At 43.4% G+C, this 22498-nt stretch overlaps 1 protein-coding gene across 1 annotated transcript in view; it reads right to left on the bottom strand.

Moving 5' to 3' along the window:
- Positions 1–22498, bottom strand: part of TBC1D19 (TBC1 domain family member 19) — a 70407-nt gene that overhangs the window by 35955 nt on the left and 11954 nt on the right. Inside the window, exons 7-11 of the mRNA XM_083755007.1 lie at positions 20799–20845; positions 17686–17796; positions 15503–15575; positions 14032–14070; positions 10712–10824 (exon numbers count right to left, since the gene is read on the bottom strand). Of these exons, the coding sequence (XP_083611133.1) occupies positions 10712–10824; positions 14032–14070; positions 15503–15575; positions 17686–17796; positions 20799–20845 (383 nt within the window). The remainder of the gene's footprint in view (positions 1–10711; positions 10825–14031; positions 14071–15502; positions 15576–17685; positions 17797–20798; positions 20846–22498) is intronic.

The raw sequence follows: 22498 nt of genomic DNA, 5'->3' as shown, positions 1-22498 counted from the left end.
CTACATACTACATAGGTAGGAATGTTGCAAAAAAACAAAAACACCAGCATCTTTGTGGCAAGTTCTACCTCTCTCAGCATAGCGTCTATAACTAAGGGCATTTATTTTGTGCACTAGGGGGCCATTACACCGACAGCTTCCGAGGCTCTATTCCATGACACTGGCCATATTTGGTTTGCAAAATCCACTTTGCTTACTAGAAACCCCAAACCCAGCAACTGGAGTCAGGTGCAGAATAGTGGATGGGTAGAGGAAAGGCTTATGGTGCTGGAGGAGACTCTTGAGAGTCCCATGGACTGCAAGAAGATCAAACCTATCCATTCTTAAGGAAATCAGCCCTGAGTGCTCACTGGAAGGACAGATCGTGAAGCTGTGGCTCCAGTACTTTGGCCACCTCATGAGAAGAGAAGACTCCCTGGAAAAGACCCTGATGCTGGGAAAGATGGAGGGCACAAGGAGAAGGGGACGACAGAGGACGAGATGGCTGGACGGTGTTCTCGAAGCTACCAGCATGAGTTTGACCAAACTGCGGGAGGCAGTGGAAGACAGGAGTGCCTGGCATGCTCTGGTCCATGGGGTCACAAAGAGTCGGACACGACTAAACAACAACAAGAGGAAAAGCAAAATGCTAAGTATTGGGTTAGGGGGCAGAACCAATTATCAGCTGCTGATGAAATCACACAAGTGAAATACTTCAGAGAAGGTCTGATATGTGTGCACTTTTAACTAGTCAATATTCTAAACTGCCTTATATGAGTTATAGGGAGCGGGTGGCGCTGTGGTCTAAACCACTGAGCCTCTCGGCAAGCCCATCAGAAGGTCGGTGGTTCAAATCCCTGTGATGGGGTGAGCTCCTGTTGCTCTGCCTCAGCTCCTGCCAACCTAGCAGTCTGAAATCATGCCAGTGCAACTAGATAAATAGGTACCTCTGCAGCGGGAAGGTAAATGGCATTTCCATGCGCTCTGGTTTGCGTCACGGTGTTCTGCCAGAAGTGGTTTATTCCTGCTGGCCACATAACCCAGAAATCTGTCTGTGGACAAACTTTGGCTCCCTCAACCTGAAAGCAAGCTGAACGCAGCAACCCCATCGTCACCTTTGACTGGACTTAACTATCCAGGGGTCCTTTAAAAGGTAAAGAACCCCTGAAAGTTAAGTCCAGTTGCAGAGGACTCTGGGGTTGTGCTGCTCATCTTGCTTTACAGGCCGAGGGAGCCGGCGTTTGTCCACAGACAGTTTTTCCGGGTCATGTGGCCACCATGACTAAGCCACTTCTGGAGCAACGAAACACCAAAACCAGAGCAGTGCATGGAAACACTGTTTACCTTCCCGCCAGACAGGTACCAATTTATCTACTTGCACTTTTGGTGAGCTTTCAAATTGCTAGGTTGGCAGGAGCTGGAACCGAGCAACGGGAGCTCACTCCATTGCAGGGATTCGAACCGCCGACCTTCTATTATCGGCAAGCCCAAGAGGCTCAGTGGTTTAGATTGAATAGTGGTTTAATTGAATAGGCTGTCCCACTTTTCAGTTAACATAGAATCACTGGGGAGCTTTACTCATGCAATGGTACTGTTGTACAAAAGGAATGCTGGCCAAAAAACTACAGCTTTTCCCTGAAACCTTTTAAAACCCCAAACACACACCTTACTTTGTTTCCCAAAAATAACATAAAATAATGCCAGGAGTTTCATAGTTTCAATGTCACTTTTGGTGGCATTACGTGGCAAAAGGCAAATAAAAAAGTTATATAAATATATATTATCTGCTTATCACATGAAGGAAGCTTTTATTATTAATTTCAAACTGAAGAAGCACAGCAAACACAATTATAAATAAATTACGGTATAGATAACAACCCAAAGAAGTCCTTCATGGTGACTAGTCAGTCTATAGTACAGTAGAAATACAAATCTAATCTCATCAGGTTTCCAGAAACTAAATTTGAATTATTCATTACCATGACAAATATCTTGTTATACTGTGTGTGTTTTCAATAATTTAAAGCTCCGTGAAATGCAGTTATAGCAGATCCATAGCTCCTTCGCTTGAATTCTACTTTTCACTGAAACTAAAATAAAAATAAAAACAGGGGCATCCTCTCAGAAAATCAAATAGATATTCTTAATGAAAACACATGCAATGATATTACTATCGCTCAACAGCTTCCCTTACTGGGCTGGCTGAGGTATCCCAAATGTGGTGTTGGAGGAATCCCGAACAATAACTCTGGGTGATTTCAACATCCATGCCAAGCTGAGGCTGCTGTTGGATTAGCTCGGGATTTCATGGCTCCACGGCAACCATAGGACTGTCTCAGGTTGTTCCCGGCTGAATGCACAGAGCACGACATACCCATGATTTGGTCTTTGCTTCAAGTGGGCGGGAGGTAATCTGGAAATAGAGGGGTCTCTGGGGATCCTGTCATGGTCAGACCACTCCTGGCCACAGAGGTCATGTGGGCCTCTGGTGACAGAGGCAGATCAAGGAGGATGCCAGACTGTGTACCTGCTCCTTTGGAGAATACAGCTCCATCCAGTTGACCTATCTCCTACATGCAGGAACCACATACCCGCAAGGCCATTGCCTTTACACCATTGCTATTTGTCTGCTGAAAACAAGATGAAGTTATCTTTTTAACCAATTAGCATGTATTGATGTTTTTAATTATGTGTTACAGATATTTATGGGCTGATATTCTACAGCAAAGGACGCAGGTGGCACTGTGGGTTAAACCACAGAGCCTAGGACTTGCCGATCAGAAGGTCGGCGGTTCGAATCCCCGTGACGGGTTGATCGGTCCCTGCTCCTGCCAACCTAGCAGTTCAAAAGCACGTCAAAGTGCAAGTAGATAAATAGGTACCGCTCCGGCGGGAAGGTAAACGGCGTTTCCGTGTGCTGCTCTGGTTCGCCAGAAGTGGCTTAGTCGTGCTGGCCACATGACCCAGAAGCTGCACGCCGGCTCCCTCAGCCAATAAAGCGAGATGAGCGCCGCAACCCCAGAGTCGTCACGACTGGACCTAATGGTCAGGGGTCCATTTACCTTTTATTCTACAGCCATACCTCGTGTTACGTTTGCTTCACGTTGCGGCTTTTCAGGTTACGAATGCGGTAAACCCGGAAGTACACTTCCAGGTTCGCCACAAGCGCAGAAGCAATCTGCACGCTTCACGCATGCGCAGTAGCGGCGCTCTACTTACGGACTTTTCGGGGTGCGAACCGCACCCCAAAATGGATTGCATTCGTAAGTAGAGGTACCATTGTATTTTGTATTATGTAAGCCAAATTGATACACTTAATGTGTGGCTTGTAAATATTTATAAAATAGATACATCTGGGAAATTTGGCAAGGGGTATTATTGGTAAATGGTTGGTTCCAACAAATAAATCATCCTGACTATTGACCAAAAAAGATACATAATGAATTGAAAAGGATGTTTAAAATAACGTTTGTAAAAAAACAACCCCCAGGAGCTTTTCTTTTGGGAATTATAGGGACGGAACGACCTAAAATGTATAGAAACTTATTCATGTATGCGACTACAGCGGCAATAACATTACTCGCCCCAAATTGGAAAGAAGCAGAAGTCCCAGCAAAGGAAGAATGGATACAAAAACTTATGGAATATGCAGAAATGGCAGAACTTACCGGAAGAATAAGAAAACAAGGTAACAAACTTTTTTTTAAAAAAAATGCAAATGGTTTATTGAATATTTACAGATAAACTGTAAACAGATAAGAACACTGGCAGGATTACTGAAATAACCTGCAGTTTTATAAGAGTATATATTTAACGTAGATGAATAAATGAAAAAATTTAGTTAATTGGGATATGCAGAAGGTATTAAAAATAAATTTAAGGAACTGCAGAAAGAGGGGGAAGGAAGTCAAGTTTTGAAATGTTCAAAATGATTGTTAAATTGGTGAAATGTATAAATCTGAAAAGCATAAATAAAATTTTAAAATAAAATAAATAAAATAAAATGTGTATATTTTCACAACACACAATTTGTTGTGATTATTTATATCTCATAATAGCCACAGAAGGAGAGACTGCTTTCAACCAGCCTGCCTCAAAGCTGCCCTAGTGAGCATCAATTCTTCAAGAGACAGTATGACATGAAATCTGAAAGGAACAAACCAGAGAGTGCTCCTTATTCTAGGCATTCAATCATACCTAACAACATAATATGCACTTTTAGTGTTTTCCTATCAGGCTAAGACTTGCAATACTGCCAGCAGGTGTGCATGCACAAACTCCCTGAGATGCTATAATTCTTTGAGAACAATACATCTGGCGCTTTCAGTGTTCTGTTGTTAATTTCAGTGACAAACTGACTGGTTCAACTGAATATTCAGATTCCTGGAACGTGGACACATTTTCTATTATTAGACATAGAGAAAAACCCTAATAGATTCTAGAGTTCCATGTGATTTTAATATACGTACGGTACTTCCTGCCTTTCAAATACATCATCAACGTGTCCTATGAACTTGTGCTCATATATCCAAAGAAGTCTGTAGCATGAGTACGTTAGCCTTTTGCTTATTTTTATATTTGTGCCCCTGTAAACAACCTATTTGTATAAAGTTGTTCTAAACTGCAAATTGGCATCTGTACCTAAACTTCGTGGAACACAAATTGGTTCAAATTAGATGTTCTCCTCTGAAATGAGTGTATTTGAATGTTCACACACTTCTCCCAAAAAGCTTTTGCTGTACCTTTCAGTGTCTTAACAAAATCTATTTCTCTAAGTAAGATTTAGAGGTTCAAAAAGTCTGGCCTGGCCTGGATCTTCATTCCCCAGATTCAAAATCTTGGCCCTGGACTCTCAGCATGGCGCCCCTGGGAGCCCGGGTGCCCCACACCCCTAGCGCCTATGGGTAATCCGGCCCTGTAGATAAGCTAAGTAAAGAGGCTACAGAGCATGCCTGGACTATGTGCTGCTATGAATCCTGGCTTTTTCTGTAGACATAGTTACCGCACAAAAATGGAGAAGGAAACTGACATACATTAACAAAGAAACAGTAGCTCAGCCATTTAAAGGTAAAGGTAAAGGTACCCCTGCCCGTACGGGCCAGTCTTGACAGACTCTGGGGTTGTGCGCCCATCTCACTCAAGAGGCCAGGGGCCAGCGCTGTCCGGAGACACTTCCGGGTCACGTGGCCAGCGTGACAAAGCTGCATCTGGCGAGCCAGAGCCACACACGGAAACGCCGTTTACCTTCCCGCTGGTAAGCGGTCCCTATTTATCTACTTGCACCCGGAGGTGCTTTCGAACTGCTAGGTTGGCAGGCGCTGGGACCGAGCAGCGGGAGCGCACCCCGCCGCAGGGATTCGAACCGCCGACCTTTCGATCGGCAAGTCCTAGGCACTGAGGCTTTAACCCACAGCGCCACCTGCGTCCCCAGCTCAGCCATTTAGTCAGTTACAAATGGCACAAGGGAGAATTCTAGGACCAAAACTTAACAGTACGGCTGAATTAGAAAGACATACTTTCTGATTTAACTGCTTCTAAAAATTACACTATAAATATATATTTTTAATTGTGCAATAAATATACATATCTATGACAGTCAAAATTATCATACTAAAATATACTTGATAGCCATAGCTAGTGTGATTTGAATTTTTTAGGATGGGGAGGGGAGTTGAGTAAGTGAAAGAGTTTTGTAAAATTATGCAAGCAGTGACTCACCCCTTCTCAAAATACTAGAATCCAGGCTAGTCAATAAAGCGGAATGGTGGAAGATTCAGGAGAGATTAAACAAAATATTTCTTTCTCTGGCTCCCTCAAGATGTGGTGACATAGTTTCGGTGGCTTTCCAGGGGCATTAGAAAAAAGTCATGGAGGATAAGTTGATCAAGGTCATGGTAGCTATATGCTTCTGCGAGGATCACAGATCCTCTGATTGCCAATTGCTGGAAAACACAAGCAGGAGTCTACTGCTACCCCCATGTCTTGATTTTGAGGTTCCCATTGGCTTCTGGTTATCTCCTGTGGGAAACAGACTGATGGGATTAGAAAGGGTTTTGGTCTTAATCCAAATAAATTCTTCTTGTGTTATCAGATTAGCCATGCCAGAAGTTCTCAAACTATGGACCACTGGAGGTATGCAAGTTCCATTCAGTAGTCTGTGAAAAGGCTTCACAGTACAGTCGTACCTTGGAAGTCGAACGGAATCCATTCCAAAAGCCCATTCGACTTCCAAAACATTCGGAAACCAAAGTGCTGCTTCTGATTGGCTGCAGGAAGCTCCTGCAGCCAATCGGAAACCATGGAAGCCCCGTCGGACTTCGGCTTCCAAAAATAGTTCACAAACCGGAACAGTCACTTCTGGGTTTGCAGCATTCACGAGCCAAAACTTTTGAGAACTAAGCTGTTCAAAAACCTAGGTACAACTGTAGTTGAGAATATCTTCATCCCATCTGACACAATTTATTTTTAAAAATCAGAGCCAGATTATCAAACAGGCTAAGGCGGCTTTAGTCTTGGGGAAACCTTTAGGCAAAAACCTAGGTACGACTGTAGTTGAGAAAATCTTCATCCCATCTAACACAATTTATTTTTTAAAATCAGAGCAAGATTATCAAACAGGCTAAGGAGGCTTTAGTCTTGGGGAAATGATCTTCATAATATAAATGCTGGAACAGTTGACTTATTTCCCCTAAAAGACTATGGTAACCTAGATGTGTACTTTAATACGTTCAGCAAAGAAAAAATATATATATTACATGGCCTAGACTCTGGCAATTTTCAACTGGTCCACAGAAAAAACAGTTTGCGAGCTGACATATTGGGTTTTGGGAGTTTCACATTGACTTACAATGACTCCACCATAACCGTTAGCTCCCTACCCCGTAACATTTCTTGCTATGGGCAAGGTTCATACTTGGTTGCTTGTCTACACAACACTGTAAACAGCTTCTAGCTATGATTGGCAAGATTAAGTAAGGGCAGATCATCTGATAAGACAGAACTGCATGGCAGTGAGCTAGGGCACTGTTGGAGCAGTTTCAAGTAGTTGCTGTGTGGCACTCTGAACTGACCATTTCTTTAGATATTTTACTTGACAAATTAAGACAAAAATACCACAAATATAGTACCACTACTGTGGTATGTAGTGAAGTCAGCCAATTACAATTAATCTCTCTCATCTGTTTACTATTAGAAAAGAGGAAATAAGCAAGGCTTTAACTGTCAGAATAATTTGGAACAATTCAGAGTTAATTAGCCATCACAACATTGGTACAATGTTTTTCATTATGACAAAAGCAGCGTTTTCTCTTTCAACAATGTATAATCCATTACTTCTTCTTGGATTATTTATTCTTGATGGTCTGATGTAAGCATATGCACCAAAAAGCCAAACATTTTCCCCTAAGCTTAGCAAAATCTTTTCCAATAGTGCTTTTAAAATACTGAAGTCTGTTTTCATCATTAGATACAGCTATCATCTTATTGTCAACCCACTCCCAATCATATATAACAAGGAATAATATAAATTCTCTCTCTCTCTCATGCACCCATGCATGCCACTTATTCATCATCTGTCGATCCCTTACAGTACTCTTAATTTCAATTAACTGAAAATAATATCTTCATATCTACAGTATCAAGCATGTAGCACGATACGCTGACTAATAAAGACTAATAAAGTCATGATCTGTTTAGCTAGGCTGTGTTGAGCATTTTAAAGAAAAATTAAGGCAACGTTTACTGCAGCACAGAGGTAGAGCAGCACATCAACCAAACAGTAAACATAAAGCAAAATGAGCAAATGTAAAGTAAAATGAGCAAACCAATTAAATATATGGTCATGTTGTGCTGATGCCTGATTATCGTCTGCCAAAGAAACTACTCTATTCCAAACCTAAAAATGGAAAGTGTAATGCTGGTGGCTCAGCACAAGAGGTTTAAAGACTCTCTCCAGGCAAATCTTAAAAATTGTAGTATAAACACCGACAACTGGGAAACACTGGCCTGGGAGCGCTCCAATCGGAGAACAGCCTTTACCAAAGGTGCCATGGGTTTTGAAGATGCTCAAACTCAGGGCAAAAGGGAGAAATGCGCTAAGAGGAAGGCATGCTTGCCAAACCCTCACTGTGATCAACTCTCACCTGAAAACCTCTGTCCCCACTGTGGAAGGACGTGTGGATCGAGAACTGGCCTCCACAGTCACTTACAGACTCACTGTTAAAACTGTGTTTATGGAAGACATCTTACTAGGCTACGAGTGATCGCCAAAGAAGAAGAAGATACAAACACACACACACGAAACAGAATATGCAAGAAGGGGAGTTGTGTGGCTTATCAGTAATGATGTCACAGGCCCTACGCGATAGCTGAATGTGATACTTATGCCACTGCCTAATGTGTGCAGGGAGGCCGTGTGAGTACAGGAACATATGAGGAAGACCTGCACATATTCAAAGGCAGAAGGAAGCAGCTACCCCACAGTGCTGTAGAAAGAAAGGAAAGAAGACCTATGGAGAAGCCCATTTCCAATAGGAAGAAGGCGTGATGTGGCAAGAAGGCTCGGGAAATTATCTGGAGCAGTAGAGGAAGAAAGCAAGGCAAATGAATAGAAGCACAGGCTAGGTGGCACGTTCAGAAAAAATACTGAAGCAAAATGTTGGGCAGCAGAGACAAGAACAGAAGCTGAAAAAGTATTGGGGAGGCAAGAGAAGTGGTGCTACTCCAGAGGGGAGGTCATTTATGTCATTCCATGGCATGCCAATTTTTCACAGCAAGGAATAGGTTTCTCTTATTTGAAATGTTCAACTTACAGTGGAACCTCAGGTTAAGTACTTAATTCGTTCAGGAGGTCCGTTCTAAACCTGAAACTGTTCTTAACCTGAAGCACCACTTTAGCTAATGGGGTCTCCCGCTGCCGCTGCGCCACCAGAGCACAATTTCTGTTCTCATCCTGAAGCAAAGTTCTTAACCTGAAGCACTATTTCTGGGTTAGCGGAGTCTGTAACCTGAAGTGTATGTAACCCAAGGTACCACTGTACACAGTTCTACATACACACAGACATAATTTTATTTGTATGCTGCCTTTCCACAGTTCAAACTATGCTCAAGATGGCTTACAACATGGAAACAATGCATAAAAACAACACAACAAAAGTCATAAACACTAAATAAAATGTTAAAAAAATACAAAACCAAACTGAATAATTTCTATGCGATCGCAACAAAATCTAATATACAAAAAAACCAAATGGCAGCCAGGTCTGCGACTTTTGTAGAGACAGGACACACACGGAAAGCGTAACACAGCAGCCATGGCCTATGGGGAGCGAGGCACGGGGGCAGTGAAAGCAGCTTCAGCATCCTTGCAGAGCCTCTGCACTTGTGAGGATGGGAATGAGGCAGGGCAAAGTCATGGGAGCTCTAGGAAGGCAGCTCCACAAGTGGATGAGCACCTGCAGGGCTGCCACTCCAACTTCACAGTACAGTAATATGTGGTCCGAACGTCTTCCGTGCTTGCAATGGGAGGGTGCCCTTAAACCTTCCAGACTGAACTACGCAGTGGCAGGGGATTGGACTCGATGGCCCTTGTGGTCTCTTCCAACTCTATGATTCTATGATTCTAAATCAACTGGGCCATCCGCTCTGCGATTATACGTCTTGGCGGCCAAGTGGTTCACCATGAGGACATCAAACCCAGCAGGGTAGAATTATTCAGACCTGACGGGGTGCACCTGACCACCTTAGGGAATGAACTCTGGTTGGACAGTATCAGGAGTTGCCTGCAGGATTGGTTGTCAGGATGCTGAGGGTTTTTTTTCAGCTGTAGGTTGTCTTGGTGGTGAGACCGCAATTTCATGGTCTCGAGTGGTGGTTTTAGGCCTTGGGCAGAATCTTGTCCTCTATCATTCCTAAAGGGGGGCGTGCAGTGGTCACACAAGAGCCAGTGTGGTGTAGTGGTTAAGAGTGATAGTCTTGTAATCTGGGGAACCGGGTTCGCGTCTCCACTCCTCCACATGCAGCTGCTGAGTGACCTTGGGCTAGTCACACTTCTCTGAAGTCTCTCAGCCCCACTCACCTCACAGAGTGTTTGTTGTGGGGGAGGAAGGGAAAGGAGAATGTTAGCCGCTTTGAGCCTCCTTAGGGTAGTGATAAAGCGGGATATCAAATCCAAACACACACGCCCCGCGGTGGCATTTCAGGGTTCCCCCTTAAAGGGTTTTGTGTGAAGGGAGTCACTGGCCGTACAGTGATAGGTTGCCAATAAATCAGTTCTGCGGGGGGGGGGGGGGCTTGCTGTGTAAATATGTGTTTTGCAGTGCCCCCTCCGATCCGATTAACCCTGCTGTGCCTCAGTCCCCCGGACTGGGGGTCTGAGAGGGATACAAGCCCAATGCCTAAGCCAAGGTTTCCTACATTTGAAACTGATAATAAAGTTGTGGCCATTTTAAATCCCAAAACACGTTGTCATGTGTGTTTCATTGCTCTCGGGCTGTCTCTCGGGGGCGCAGGGGTCTCCACCTGAGCACGCAAAATAAACTAGGGAAAGAGAGGTTCAGTTAAAAAAAGTCAGAAAAACACTGTTAAATGAGCACAAACACCCTTGTGTGACCTTGTGCACAATAAACCAAAACTAGCATCACGCTTAATAACGCAGCCAAACATTGTTTATAATTTAGCTATTGGGTATGTAGCTGCTGCAAGTCTACATTTTTACTACACTTTTGCTACTTACCTCGGGTTGACTGGAAACGTTCAGAATCAGGGCCCACAACTCAGCTCGTAGCAAATTTGGACATCCCTGCCGGACATATTGCTGAGCTGCTGCACTATCCTGCTCTATTAAAACTACAAGAAATGCAGGTGTTAATAATACACACAAAAGACATACAAACACATTTCAGCTTTATATTTTATTAGCATTTCACTTAAGGGTTCCCCCGAGACAATTTAAGATGGCAGGGGGGGAAAACCTATCTTTTTTTGGCTATTCCACAAATATGAATATGAAGCCTGTGCAGAATTGGAGGCTGAATTGCACAAAGCAAGTTTGGGGGAAGTGCTGAAATTCAGTGGCGGAGAATGTCCTGTCTGAAACCTTAGATAGCAACTGCAAGTTATGGCAAACAATACTGAGCTACAAAGACCAAAAATTTAACTCAATGTCAGTCAGCTTGCTACAAGAGGAATGCAACATACTGATGCTTATATGATTTAGTTTGGTTTTGCAGATCTCTACTCTGGAAGGTACCGTTGAGCCACTTAACCTGTTTCTTCCTAACATCTGGATTGCAAAAGAGAAACCGAGTATTGACCCACAAAGTAAAGGTTTGAAAGAGACAATGCTACACCTGGCAGTAGATAGGGATAGCACTAGTGAAAATGCTAATGTGGGTATGTTTATGCTTTTCTGCTTCTTGGCAAGGTATACACAAACCAGAAATAATTTCCTGGGGCTGTCGGCCAAGATAATACATGGCATTTCCTGGCTAAGCAAGTGGCACGAATATTAAGGCTACCCAATTAGCAGCAAGTCAAAGATAACTCAGTTAGTAACAGATGCCTGCTTAAAGGCTATCTGGGACCATGGAAGAGCTTCTGTTCAGTATGAACTTTGATGCCAGCCCCCAGTAATTAGGACATTGCTGGAAAAACAAAAGAAAACAGAAGGCCTGTGTCAGAGCTGCCTCTAGGTCCCAGCTCACAGAGGACCAACTTGATGTAATGTACAAAAGTCTTTATTGAAGTTTAGTTTCCATTTCAACGCCAGAGCGTGCAGCCCTACGTCTTAGACCTTAGATCGGCGAAGTCCCATCTGAATCTCCTCCCCTTCCGTACCAGTTTAAGATCCTAGCCCTGCTCCACCTTCTGCGCGGGTCCTCCTGCCCACCGGGGCATTGCCCTTTCTGGACTCCTCCGACGCTGAGTCGCTTAGCTCCTCCCCCTGCCTCCGGCGGGCTTTAGGACCCGGTTCCCAATCCTCATTCTCTGCTGTCCCGCGCTCCTGTACATTTGAACTTGTTTCTCGCGCCAACCCAGTGACCTTTCTCCTAGCCGTTACACTGCTTCTATCACTGCTTCCCTCTTCCGTGACACTGGCCGGATCTGACTTCCCCTCCGTTGCCTGACTCTCCGATGGAGGCGTGGTCAGCTCTGCCTCGTCTCCTCTCCCTGGTGGGGAAAGCACTGGCCCCGATACCTGGGACTCTTCCCCCCCACTCTGCTCTGGTGGGGAAGCTGGTCCTGATTTCCAACTACTGCTCTGGGAGTCCCTGCTGCCCCCTTGCTCCTGGGGCATTCCCCTTGGGAATCCCCTGCCCCTGGCCACTGGCGCCCCCTTTTGTGAATCTTCCGATTCGCTGGAGAGGTTCATGGAATCCCTCGGACCACTGTCCCCTCCTACGCTCCCCTCGGATTCCTCCCCCTCGCTCTCCATCTCCCCTCTTCCCTGTGCCTCTGCTCCTGAGCCCCTGACAGCCTGCTTGAGAAGTTTAAAAGTGAAGATTAATACCTTTGATGACTAGTTTGGTCAAGCTTGCAGTGCATGAGTCACACAGTGAGATTATGACTCAACACAAATCACACTTCCTATTTTTCTGCTGTCCACCTACCAGGTACCTCCTGCATCCACACATTTCATTCCATTCCCCTTCCCTTTTTTGCATTTAATATTCAGTGAAAAGTGATTATCCAATATTTGTAAAAAAAGGTAAAGGGACCCCTGACCATTAGGTCCAGTCGTGGCCGACTCTGGGGTTGCGGCACTCATCTCACTTTATTGGCCGAGGGAGCCGGCATACAGCTTCCGGGTCATGTGGCCAGCATGACTAAGCTGCTTCTGACAAACCAGAGCAGTGCACAGAAACACCGTTTACCTTCCCGCCAGAGCGGTACCTATTTATCTACTTGCACTTTGACGTGCTTTCGAACTGCTAGGCTGGCAGGAGCAGGGACCGAACAATGGGAGATCACTCCATTGCGGGGATTCGAACCGCCGACCTTCTGAGTGGCAAGCCCTAGCCTCTGTGGTTTAACCAACAGCGCCACCCGCCAATATTTGTATCATGTCCAAATTCAGTTTTTTGAGGAATTGAAACAAACTTTTTTTAAAAAAATGGCTTTGTACAGATCTGAAATAATGCTATTAAATCAAGGTCACGGATGTCTAGGTTACTTTCATTATCACCATCTACTATAATTTATACCCCACCCAGCTGGCCGGTTTTCCCCAGCCACTCTGGGTGGCTCCCAACATAATATTAATAATATTATATTAATTTAAGTGGTTGCCTGATCAGAAGCATGTCATTTTGGGTTTTCTCCCCTCCCACCCCAAATTATCATAGTTGTCATGCTGTCTTTTAATATAATTTAGAAGAGGAGAATGTGACATGGGCATGGCCTAATTCCTTTCACAGTCACTCTTGTGAAAGGAAAGGCAGAGAAAAAATAATTTGTTCCATGTGAGTTTGATTCCTTTTAATTAAGGCGTAGGGTTGATTTCCTTTCAACTGGTAGAATAATGACCTTATTTGAAAGGGCATAACCATCCTGCAAGCTGACTTAGTGCTACGTGTTTCATTAGGTTTTGGACTAGCGACTAACCACCTGGAAGAATTAAAGTTATATTCTTATCTGATGCAGGGACATAAACTCCATTAACACTAATGAGAGTTCTTTGTGCACAGAAGCAACTCTGGTGATTTTAAAATAGAATTCAAACCAGGAATTCAGCAATTTGGAATAAAGCTGTCATAAACACACACACACACTTTGTTTTTAATCTGCCAGCTGTGACACTCTTTATCTAGAACCCATAAATCTCTAACAGTTCCATCACGTTAAAAAGGTACAAGTTACATTTTATTTTACATCATTTACAGTGCAATTCTATGGATGTTTACTCTGAAGGAAATCCCAATGCATCCAGCGGAACTTAATTTCTAGTATTTAGAATTGCAGCCTTATTACGCTTCATACCAGACAAAATAAAGAAAACCCACAGAAAAACTTAAAACCCTTGTAATTTGTTTACAGTGAGTATCCAATTCTTACCTTTCTGACCAATACGTAGATGTTCATTTTCAAAGAGTTCTAAAACAGTAAAGCAAGAAAAGAGTGCAAAGAGTTCAAAACTATTTAAACTTTACAGAAGGACGTTTGATTTAACTATCAAAACATCTTATCTGAAAGCTTGGCACCATACATACACCAGAATTCCAAGGAACGTGCATTCATAATCCACATGTGCAACATTTCTCTCCGAAAAATGACACCTGTTTGCCTCCAATCTACTTTTTAAACCCTTACCCTTTTCGTTCGAAATGTAATTTGAAGCAAGAGTTTGTTTTTTTAAAGGAAAACAATGCTGGTTCTCTCTCTCTACTCTAAAAGGATTAAAGGGCAGTTTAAGGATACGGTTATCAGAACGCTATATGAGATGGAAATTCAGAAGATGGGTTTGTGCATGTCCTTATCTTAGCTTCCCTGTATAGCCTGTTAGTGCGCTATTTTAAAGTATCATTTTATTTCGTTCTCTCCTTTTGCAAGCCACCTTAGGGGGGGAAATTAAGGTCCAATTTTTTTTTGTCTAAAATAAACAATGTTCTTCAAATCTGCAATTTCTCATTCATGAGAAAGATGCTTCAACTATAGTTACAGAACATCAGCAGTGTTATTAATTTCCACCCATTTAAATTTTGATGGCTATCTGCTCATTCCCATCACGAGACAGGTATTATTTCCAAGTGGTGAATGCATTACCAACAAGGAAAGCTTCCTGTAATTTAGAAATGGAGCTGAAGAGGGCATATGCTAATCTAGTTAGATAATAAATAGAACACAAAAAGATGCCTTGAGGCTCTAACTACTTTGCTGTAGCACACATTTTGTCCTTCATCAGTTGAATAAAGATAAATCAAGATAATGTTAGATATACAGAGTATTCTATACACAGTATGAATGCTGCTGGAGATAAAAGCCCTAGCCGCAATAACATTGTTCATCTCTAAAGCATTGCAACACTTTTCCTCTTGCTATTCTGGATTAATCTGTAGTTCTAAACTACCAGAACCATTCTGCCTGACAGCTGGTTTTCAATATGCAGGGATTTTGTCTGAAGAAATTGCTAGTCATGTGATCCCACACCTCCACTCTGAAGTGCAGACCAAAGCTTACTATGTCAGTGACAATTAGTCCTAACTTTTTTGGACTAAAAGATTTACATTCAGTCTAGGATCTGCTATTTTCCAAATCAGGCTTCTCACATTTCCTTTAATAAAAGCAGTGTTTTAAATTTTGCCAAATTCCAACCAAGAGAGGCTCTAGGAATGAAGATACTGTGCTCAGTAAGTTCTGGCTTTTCCTGCTATCATTACCATAGAGGTTATACTTGCCAAATATCTTCCTACCACAGTGCAAATAAAGACACAAGAATTGTCATTGGAACAGACGTTAGCATCTATATCTCACACGAATCCTTGTAAGAACCAAGAACAACTTTACTATTTTAAACAAAGGCACTAACCTGGAGGAACATGTGCAGAATCATCAATATCCAGCTGGCCAGTGTTCAAGTCTAGCTCATTGAAATATTCTTTCTTGAAAAAAAAATGTACAAAAAGCCCACAAATATTTTATCAGCAAAGGATATTTCTTTAAATTTTAATTAGTTGTCAACAAAACTCCAAATTGCTATCAATTAGAAATATGATTTACCAGTATACTACAATTGTCATCTAGCCCAGTCCTCCGACTTAGGAATGAATCAAGAATTAAAAGCAGAGAGGCTCAACTATGTGGGTACCCTGTTAAGATTTCTTATGAGCAGTACTGCAGTGGGCACAGCATGCTGTTAGCAGGACTCCCAACTTGATTTCAGCCACATCCCAAGCAATATGTCACCTAGTATTCTGTAGGGCAGTGGTTGCCAATCAGGGGTAATATCACAAATGTTATGGTCTGTTTTAGTGCTGTGCAATTTTTCAATATATTGGCCAAAATCGGTTTTGAAATCACACCGCAATAACGATTTTGACCCAGTGTCAGGTTTTGGGGAATCGGCTCCCTCCCCTGTGGCTGTAGATTATCAGAACAAAGGAAAATGAGTCTTCTTACCAGTTACAAACTTTAATAATCACAGCGACAGAACAAAGAACGCATCTTCTACTAATGGCAGTGCTCCCAATGAAAGAGCCCACCCCCTTCGGTCCCTATGAACCTACGTCATTTCTATGTCTCGTAATCTGAGCTTGTCCCCTCTGTGCTTTCTGTTCTGCCACTTTCTGAGCCCTTCTCTGCTTTGGGGAGGGTGGTGGAGGAATACTGTCTGTGAATCTGTTAACCTTCTCCCTTCCAGGGTTTCTTTTCCTAGCTGCTCACCATCCAGTATATCCCAGCTTCTGCCTTCTGAACTATGTCCCTCTGCAAACCACTGTTCCAAATCTATATTGTCCTCCTGCTCCTGAGGAGACTCAGGATCTGGATCAGGAGCAGGGGGAGGGCAAGGCTCCCACCATTCCTCCTCAGTGCAGCCCTCCGCAACACAGTCCCTGACACCCAGCAATACGCAGCACTTTGTAGCTCCTTGCGCGAGGGGAGAGCAGGGCAGTCGATTTCAAGGCACCACCAATGATCTCCGCTGGTGGCGCTGCCAATCCGAGCTGCCTTCCCTCACACTGAAGGAGACCAGGGTAGTCAATTGCAAGGCGCTGCCTTCCCCTCGTGCTGATGGAGACCAGGGCAGCTGATTGTCTTCACTTCAAGGCATCGTGGCACTACATTCCCTGGGCAGCCACAGTGGACATGCTCTTTGCTGGCTGCTCCGCTGACGGTGGCTAGATGCACCCCCATCCCCGCCCACTCAAACCATGCAGTGAGGTGACTCTACTTCCTCTCCTCCCCCTAACCATCCAATCTCCGCGGCTGCCCCTTCTCTTATTCCCACTCCTGAGCTGCACATACCCCACCCATCCGATCTCCGTGACTGCTCCTTCCCTCATGCCCACGCCTGATCTCCCATTTCAGACATCGTGATATATCGGAATATCGCGATGTTTAGCTACTGATATATCACAATGCTGAAAACCAGATATCGCTCAGCTCAGCCCTAGTCTGTTTTTTTCTAGCATACCTAAAATCCTTTGCATATTTTGGGTTACCCCACATTTTCATCAAAAAATTGCTTTGCAGAGGTAACAACCATAAAGTTATCAACATTTTAAAAAGTAGGGGGTCCATGGCTTGGCTTTTGAAAAACAGGGGATCCTCAGTAATTAGCTGATTGGGAACTGCTGCTGTAGGGCATTATTTAAACATATAAAGTAGTGGGGAAATTTCCACCAGGAAACTCACATTGCCCCTGGATGTAAATTGCTCACTCGGCTTCTTTCTTCAACACAAGGACTTGCGTCCTTTGCTCGGCCAGAGCTCAGTAAACTCAAATTCTTCCCCCACCTTCCAACTGTCCTTTCCACATTCTCCCCTCCAAAATGTTGTTCAGAGCACTAAGCAGGCAGTGGTCACAATAAAGCAAATGACAAGAACACCCACTGAAAACAATGCAACCTATCTGAAGGCCCAAACAGGAACTGTGAATGTTCAGTATCTCACAGTTAAGAAAATCTAGCTCTTTTGTTCGTATATACTTATTTCTACTATTTTAGAAATGCTTTTGAATGACGAATGATATTTAAAGATAATTATTATTACCAGTTCAGGGATGTCCTTCACTTTCAATGGCACCTGAATTAATCCCAGGTGGTTTCTAAAACTAGGCTGCTCACTGTTTTCATAATTCGGATTGCGAAGGTTCATCAATACCTTTTAAGAAAAGCAGTAGAAGTTAGTGTTTTCTATTGGCCTGATCAAGCAGGCTGTTCTTATGTTCCCATGTTCATTCATCACAGTAAGCCACTGTCAAATATTTCTGATTGCATGCTATGGTCCTAGGAAGCTTAGTGTTCATGCATCTCTGGACTTGTGCTGTGTAAAGACAAGGTTAAAGAGACAGGAAGAGTCTGCTGTAGGTTTTTCATCTGGTCTCTTTTGTTTATATGAAACACTCCAGCTTGTACATGAGTAATTTCTCTGAGTTAATACAGGATTACGGACTGAATATAAATTTGTAGATGCAGGCCAAGCACTAAAAGGTTAACATTCAAAGAATGTCAAGAGATGTCAAGAAACAATAGAAAACACAAGAGACATAACAAAACACTGTTTACTTATGCAAAGTGTTTTCATAAGGTTAAACTGAGACAGATTTAATTAGCCTTAATAGCAGATAAATGCTATAGTTACATTATAATTCAAGCCATCAGCAAAATAAAAAACAACAACCCAAGAACATTTAAAGTTCAATAGTTCAGGCTCGCGACGTAAGCCTTCTATCTACATTTGCATGAGTGCAACAGAATGTTCATTAATATATGCAAATTAAGCTATGAAAGAGTCAACCAAACTAATGGCATTTGCAATGCTAAAGTGGAAAGACATTCCTATTTACACAAGGGAATTTTTTAAATATGAGACTTTCATTTACCTTCACAAACGGCATATCCATATGCTTGCGTTCTGTTCTGTTGTTTTTATTAGGCAAGCTAATACAGATTTACACTGCCATACGGAAATAGTTCTTGGAAAATAAGATACCATACTATTTTCATGTTCAAAAGCTCTATCAATCAATTTTGTAGCCACTGGTTCAGGTTTCTTCTGCTCATGCTTTTCATTTTGGATTTTAGTAGTTGTTTCCTTCTCTTCTCATTAAAATATGTCGCGCACATCCTTGCACAACTGGATTTAGACTTCTCTCACTTCTGAAGCCACATGGTAAAACGAGGACATATGACCTTAAATATGGGGGCAGGGCAAACACATGGGAATGGGGGTGCCCAAAGGGAACTCTGTGTTGTCCTCTAGCTGGACCAAAAGATTGAGGACATGGATTACCAAACTGTTCTGGGAGCCATGAAAGTCCCTTGGAAACTTTAAGAGCTAACCACTAAGAAGATTTGTAATGACAGGGAAGCTTTCGTGAAAAGCATTTCCACTAAATACCACTATTGATCTTCTCCCTGCAGTGTGTAGCTACAATGTAAAGGTAAAGGTAAAGGGGCCCCTGACCATTAGTCGTGACCGACTCTGGGGTTGCGGAGCTCATCTTGCTTTATTGGCTGAGGGAGCCGGTGTACAGCTTCCGGGTCATGTGGCCTGCTTGACTAAGGCGCTTCTGGAAACCAGAGAAGCGCACAGAAACACAGTTTACCTTCCCGCTGGAGTGGTACCTATTTATCTACATGCACTTTGACGTGCTTTTGAACTGCTAGGTTGGCAGGAGCAGGGACCGAACAACAGGAGCTCACCCCGTCGCAGGGATTCGAACTGCCAACCTTCTGATCGGCAAGTCCTAGGCTCTGTGGTTTAACCCACAGCGCCACCCGCATCCCAGCTACAATGTACAACAATGCAACATATGCAGTGTTATGGTGGAATCCAGAAAGCTTGGCCACCTCAATGCATGAGCCGAATGTTGTTTGGGAATTTGCCTTGGCAATATGAATGGGGTTTATTGAACAGAGAAAGTGTGAAACTACTGACCTAGGATACAATGAAGTAACACAAGTGAGAATAGAGATACAAGACGCAATGGGTGTGATCCAGTGGTGACTGTCCTCAGAAAGGAATCTGTTGGCCATACAGGGGAGAAATTGCCCATACAGTGGTACCTCAGGTTAAGAACTTAATTCGTTCTGGAGATCCATTTTTAACCTGAAACTGTTCTTAACCGGAGGTACAACTTTAGTTAATGGGGCCTCCTGCTGCTGCTGCGCCGCTATTGTGCGATTTCTGTTCTCATCCTGAAGCAAAGTTTTTAACCTGAGGTACTATTTCTGGGTTAGCGGAGTCTATAACCTGAAGCATCTGTAACCCGAGGTACCACTGTATTCCATCTCAATCTGCTTCAGAGGTTTGGGGAAGATTTGGGGGATGTTGCAGAGGGGCACTGGAGGGGCAAGGAGGATCATCAGAAATGGCCTCTGTCCATGTTCCGCGGCCAACATTCCCATCTGACGAAATGCAGTCCTTATATTGACAGACCACTGTGCAACAGACTCTTGAATTGCGATTCTTACAGCTGAGCAGAATTTGAACGCCGACACACAAGCTGACAGAATTGCTAAACGTTTTGTTTCATTTCTTTAGTCTGTGCCCAAATTACGAGTTAAAGCTTACTGGGTGGAATTCATCTTTGCACTAATTTGATTGTTCCAGCAGTGCAAGCATTTCTGATTGCCAGAGGAAACAATCTCCCGTCTCTCTCCCCCCACCCACCGTTCTGAGGGTTTTCCTGGCCCATCCAGAGCAGATCTGGCTGAGCTATTTTTTGCGGGGCGGGGAAGGAGAAGGGGACGAGTAAGCCCACTGAACTGGAAGAAAGCCTTGCACTGTCTTCCGCTAGCATGCCAGGTTAGCTGAATCCGGCCTAGTTTATGGAATTTATGGCAAAAACACTCAAGGAGGTTATGAAACAGGAAGTGGCCTAGCAAGAATGCTGAGGCCAGTCAGAGAGGAAATTCAGCCCCCAAGCCTGTGTTTCCCTACACCTGCCATAGAGGAACACCACAAACCTTTTCGGCTTTTAGAGATTTCCCAGTCCTTGTTTCCCCATTTTACTTCCATAACCATGCCTGTAGTTTAAGCCGTCACTTTGAACTGGCAAAGTCTATATGAACTTCATAACTCCAATAAGACCCTTCATATTTTATTGTATAAAGATCTATAAATACATAATTGAAGATCTAATTTTATTTATTTATTACCTCAAGAAAATCTTTAGGTGCGTAAACGGGCCTGAAGAGACTTAGATCTGAAATGAATAAGATACATAAAGTTATTTGATTAAAAAGAATTGTCTTTGTGGGAAAAAATATCAGGAGTGGTTCACAGCTTTCATCAGACTCTCAAAGGGGTTCAATTCGCCTAATACTAATTAAAGCAATATGTGTTCATATCAACATAAATTTTGAATATACATTCAAAGCAAATTCTGAAGCATGCAATCTTATCATCAAGTATCAGCTGAAGTGCAAAGACAGCTGTTAAAAGCTAACATAAAGGCCAGATGTTATCCACATCTACATGAGATATTGCCGCTTCCTTCCAGAATTCTGCCAGTACCTAGGAGACACTAATTTAAGCAGTCTGCAGTGTCAATCTTAGGGTGCAGAACTAAATGCAGATATCATGGATTTAACTACAGCTTAATCTCCGCCCTGTCTTAGAGAATCTAGTCTAATGAAGTGTTCTGAGAAACCCAAAAGCTTGCTCACTGTTTTATGATGCTTTGATAATGCTCAATGGTGAACTTTGGAATCCCTAATAAATTTCATCTCACCGAGAAAGTATAAAAAAAGCCTTGGCCCAGTATACCTGAAGGAGAGTCTCCACCCCCATCACTCAGCCCGGACACTGAGGTCCAGCTCCAAGGGCCTTCGGGCGGTTCCCTGAGAGAAGCGAGGTTACAGGGAACCAGGCAGAGGGCTTCTTCGTAGTGGCGCCCACCCTGTGGAATGCCCTCCCCTCAGATGTCAAGGAAATAGACAACTATCTGACTTTTACAAGACCCCTGAAGGCAGCCCTGTTTAGGGAAGTTTGTAATGTTTGATGTTTTATTGTTTTTAATATTCTGTTGGGAGCCGCCCAGAGTGGCTGGGGAAACCCAGCCAGATGGGCAGGGTATAAATAATAAATTATTATTAATGATAGTAAGACCCAGAAGCTTTTGAAATTAAGCTGAAGGCCACATGTCGCTGTAGGGCTGCCAAGCTGGACCTTCAGCAGACTCCTTTCCAGTCTGAGTTTGAGATTTGAAGCAACATTCTCATCCTTGTAGGGTAACCTGCACACAAAGATGGAAAAGGGAAATGCAACTCCATTAGCTGAGCTGGACCTCTCAGCAGCTTTAGATGCCACGGTATCCTGCTGGGCTATCTCTTGGGAGTGGATCAGGAGGCAATGCGCTTCAATGGCCCGAGCACTTCTGTATTATTTTTATTATAACATTTGTTAGGCTTACACATGCACATTTACACTCCAGGAGGAGTTTGGATGGAGTTTGGATTTGATATCCCGCTTTATCACTACCTGAAGGAGTCTCAAAGCGGCTAAGAATCTCCTTTCCCTTCCTTTCCCACAACAAACACTCTGTGAGGTGAGTGGGGCTGAGAGACTTCAAAGAAGTGTGACTGGCCCAAGGTCACCCAGCAGCTGCATGTGGAGGAGAGGAGACGCGAACCCGGTTCACCAGATTACGAATCTACTGCTCTTAACCACTACACCACACTGGCTCTGCTGAAGTACAAAGTACTGAATGATATCAATGAGATGTATTAATTTGTGTCCCTTCACTGTCAGGTGGCAGAGGAACCAACCCCCATGGAAGGGGTGCCAGGAACGGACAATACAAGGGAAAGTCCTTACCATCTGCTTTTATTCAATATTCACAGAATAATGGCATTGT

This window comes from Podarcis gaigeae (assembly GCF_964106915.1).
Source record: "Podarcis gaigeae genome assembly, chromosome: 9".
In the NCBI taxonomy this organism is placed as follows: domain Eukaryota; kingdom Metazoa; phylum Chordata; class Lepidosauria; order Squamata; family Lacertidae; genus Podarcis; species Podarcis gaigeae.
This window is presented reverse-complemented; position numbering and strand designations above follow the sequence as displayed.